The following is a 4,031-nucleotide window of genomic DNA, read 5'->3' as shown; positions in this document are numbered from 1 at the left end:
TGTGCACCGGGCCTCTAGTTTATAATAAAAAAAGTGTAATATGCTAATTAGACCAGACCCCTGAATGAACTTCAGGACATCATTCCTGGCGTCCTTCTGGAGGAAGCCACTGTGGCGGGGGCTGAGGCAGAGCCAGTTACAGGTGATCAGGCTGGTAGGCGAGCAGTTATGGGCAATGAGGCCGTCAGGCAGACTCATTAGGGGCGATCAGGCAGGCAGGCAACTGGGTAAGGGTCATGAGGCAGAGGTGGTTGGTGCAATTAGGCAGGCAGGCGAGTGGTTAGGGGAGATCAGGCCATCATGTGAGCAGTTAGGTGCAATCAGGCAGGCAGAGGGCAGGTGAGTGGTTAAGAGCCAGCAGCCCCAGATTGCAAGATGGATTCTCACTGATTCAGTTTTAGAAGATTGTATATTTCTGTGAATTTGTCCACTTAATCCACATTGTTCAGCTTATTGGCATAAAGATTTTCATAGTATTTTCTTACAATCCTTTGTATTTCTGTGGGGTCAATTGTTACCTCATTTCTTTTGTTTCTGATTTTACTTATTTGGGTCTTCTCTCTTTGTTTCTTGAATGTGGTTAAAGGTTCATCAGTCTTGTTTATATTTTCAAAGAGTTAACTCTTGGTTTCATTGATCGTTTACATTGTATTTTTCATCTGTATGTCATTTATTTCTACTCTGACTTTTATGTATTTACTTCGTCCTACTTGCTCCGAGCTTTTCTTGTTGTTCTCTTTCTAATTTTTAAGTTGTATGGTTAAATATTTTATTAAAATTTTTTCTTGTTTTTTGATGTGGGTTTGTAAGTGCTATGAACTTCCCTCTCAGGACTACTTTGCTGTGTCCCATAGATTTTGATTTGTTGTGTGTTCCTTTTCTTTTGTTTCCAGGAAGTTTTTTATTTCTTTTTTGATCTTATTATTAAGTCACTCATTGTTTAGTAACATGCTATTTAGCCTACATGTGTTTGAATATTTTTGAGTGTTTTTACTGTAACTGATTTCTAATTTCATGCCATTTATTTAGGAGCACCTAAATAAAGAAAACTAAAAAAAAAAAACTTATAGAGGACTTTAAGGGAAAGATCAACAGCAATAAAGTCATAGTAGGGGACTTTAATAGCCCACAGACTTCACTGGATAGATATTCCAGGCAAAAAATTACCAAGCAAACAGTGACTCTAAATGGCAGACAGGTTCAGGTGAATTTAAATGACGTTTACAGAATATTTCACCCCAAAGCTGCAGAATATACATTCTTCTGATGTTTACATGTGTTATTCTCAAAGATAGATGTTAAAACACAAAACAAGTCTCTACAAGTTCAAGAAGATTGAAATCATAACAAGCATCTTCTCGGGTAACAATGGCATGAAATTAGAAAAAGCTGCCACCCCCAGCTTCTTTATAATCAACCCCAGCAGAGGGAATCACAGTTTCCCAAGTACCCTGGCTCAGGCCATGCACATAATTTTTTAATTAAGGTATTACATATGTGTCCTTATCGCCCCCATTGCCCTCCTCCACCCCCCACTCATGCCCTCACACCCTGGCCTATGTGTCCATTGGTTAGGTTTATATACATGCATACATGCTCTCCCCCCTTACCTCCACCCTCCCCTACCTTCCCTCTGAGGTTTGATGGTCTGATCGATGCTTCTTTGTCTTTGGATCTGTTTTTGTTCATCAGTTTATGTTGTTCATTATATTCCATATATGAGTGAAATCATGTGATATTTATCTTTCTCTGACTAGGTTATTTCGCTTAGCATAATGCTCTCCAGTTGCATCCATGCTGTTGCAAGTACGCTGGGGTAAAAATGAAGTCCATTCACAAGTGAGTGTTGGTCGCTGGAGGCCCACTGCCTCACCTGTTCTGTTACTTGTTTGTAGGATTAAGGGGACACCTAACCCTTTCCTTATATGACTTCAGCTCCTACACTATCATCCTGTGGGTGGATATGCCCTGCTTATGTTAGTGTGCCCACTAATAACACAGGACCTTCCAGAGGACATAGGCTCAGTGAATGTCTGGGGATTAAATGAACCACTGAGCAGGGGTCGTCTTTATTCAGATGAAATCCCCCCACTTTCTTGCCAGAACCAAGGATCCTTAGATAAGTTGTTTCATGGAAAGACAGATGAGAAGATATAAGAAGCAAAAATTAACAACCTTTTGCTTTTATTTTTCTATTTCTTAACTCCACGGATCTTACTGCTGAGTTCATACACATTTACAAGGAAATCCTATTATAATGTCATGTTATCTAGATTGGGATCACAAACTAAGATGGGAAGGGTCCCAATTTTCATTACACAGTAGCAAATATCTTATTCTTGAGCTGGACATGTAGAAATACATATGTGATCAAGGTCATTTACAAACTTACATGCTAAAAGTTTATGAAAACTTCTATGTAAAGAACATTAGAAAATTTCCTTAACAATTCACAAAATAATAAATCATAAATTTCTCAATCACAATAGGAGCCTAAACGTTTCCCTGGGCCTCACTACTGGTTTCTTCTCAAACACAGAGTTGAAAATTGGACACACTTTATGCCCAGCAAAAGAAGTTAATGCACATGGACCTGAAAAGTGCCTGGATGCAACTCTGGCTCAGGCATAGTGTTTCTCATTGCACTAAGGCTCTTCAGGCAGGCATGGGAGGAAATGGAAATCCCTATTAGCCATGACCACAAACTTGAGGGCTTTTGCCGTGGTGGTCTCAGCGTGGGCCCTGGGGCCCCACAGGAACTCATAGCTTGCAGGATTGCTATTGGGCACCTGGCGGTACACCAGGTACTGTTCCTGCACCCAAACTTTGGTGATGAGCTCCCTGGGCTCCCCATAGAGCCAATGTACCTTCCCATCATGCACACCTAAATCATTCAGTACAGCCCAGATTTTCTCCTCAGGGGCACAATCACCCTGTGAGGCGATCACACACAGAAGTGTGACCAGGAGGCTTGTGTTGGGAAATTTCTGCTCATCGCTCACCATCCCATCATAGGTTAGCCCCAAGGCAGTGGCCAGGACATAGGTGTGGGTACTGGGGTCTACTTCCGTCACAACAATACCAAAAACCAACTCAATGGACTCAACGGCCGCACTGAAGAGCTCAGGAAAGTGGTCCTGGTGCTCTTTGATCACACTACTCAGCATTTCTGCCTTTGTGGTTGGCTCCTTTGCACGATACTTCAGGAGCAGGAACTCCACCATTCCCATCATCTTCGAACGCAGTGCTTTGTGGAGCAAGGAATCAGCATCATCTTCAGGGCCTCCCTCAGTGTTTGGACCCTCTTCATCTGGGATGCTGGAGCTCCCATCTTCAGGTTGGCTACATGGAAAGGCTTCCATGGCATGGGGGGAGGGGCAGGCACGCTCAGGACTCTGGGGAGGACTTGGTGTCTCAGCAGCAGACACCTCCTCTAGGTTGTCTATAAACAGGACTGAGGGGGAGGAGGAGAGAGAGAGGGCATCTTCCTCCTCCTCCTCCTCCTCCTGCATAGCCCAGAACAGCTCCTCTGCCAGCAGGTCGGGGATCTCCTTTGGGTCCTGATGGTCTTCCTCAGGCTCACTCATATGATGACCAGGCATGATGACTCATGCTGGGAAAGTGACCGAGTGTGGATAGAAGGTGGACAATGAGGACCCATGTGGCTGGGAGAGAGGGGGAGTGTGAGGGGCCTCAGCAGAGAAAAGTACCCTAGGCAGTTCTGACAAAAGTGACTCATGGGTCTCCCCTTTAGGCGTGCTCACGGGCCTCACAGAGATCACTCCTGATTAGCCTGTCCCCTAAGAACCTGAAGTCAGAAGTGACATGACTGCTCAGGGTACAGAAGGCACAGCCCAAGATTCTGTAGTTGATGGTGGGGTGTGGTGATATCTGACCTGGGTTGGGGAGCCCCTGGGGACATTATGGTGAGCACCTCACCTTAACTCCTGGCACTGACTAGCCTTCTGCTACTCTGAGACCTGAGAATATGTAGTGTACACCAAGGCCTTCACATCCTGAAACCCAGAGGC

At 44.3% G+C, this 4,031-nt stretch overlaps 1 protein-coding gene across 1 annotated transcript; it reads right to left on the bottom strand.

The window, feature by feature from the left end:
* Positions 1-2,645: 2,645 nt before the first annotated feature.
* Positions 2,646-3,233, bottom strand: LOC102257365 (melanoma-associated antigen 10). Its single transcript, XM_005861032.2, has one exon. It carries the CDS (start codon positions 3,231-3,233, stop codon positions 2,646-2,648), a length of 588 nt encoding a protein of 195 aa, XP_005861094.2.
* Positions 3,234-4,031: the final 798 nt, after the last annotated feature.

This window comes from Myotis brandtii, unplaced genomic scaffold (genome assembly GCF_000412655.1).
Source record: "Myotis brandtii unplaced genomic scaffold, ASM41265v1 scaffold1430, whole genome shotgun sequence".
Classification (NCBI taxonomy): Eukaryota; Metazoa; Chordata; class Mammalia; order Chiroptera; family Vespertilionidae; genus Myotis; species Myotis brandtii.
Note: the sequence above shows the minus strand (reverse complement) of the source record. Positions and strands in the feature narration are given on the sequence as shown.

Excerpts from the sequence above, each read along its gene's own strand:
- LOC102257365 (XM_005861032.2), bottom strand. The coding sequence starts at position 3,233 with ATGATGGGAATGGTGGAGTTCCTGCTCCTGAAGTATCGTGCAAAGGAG.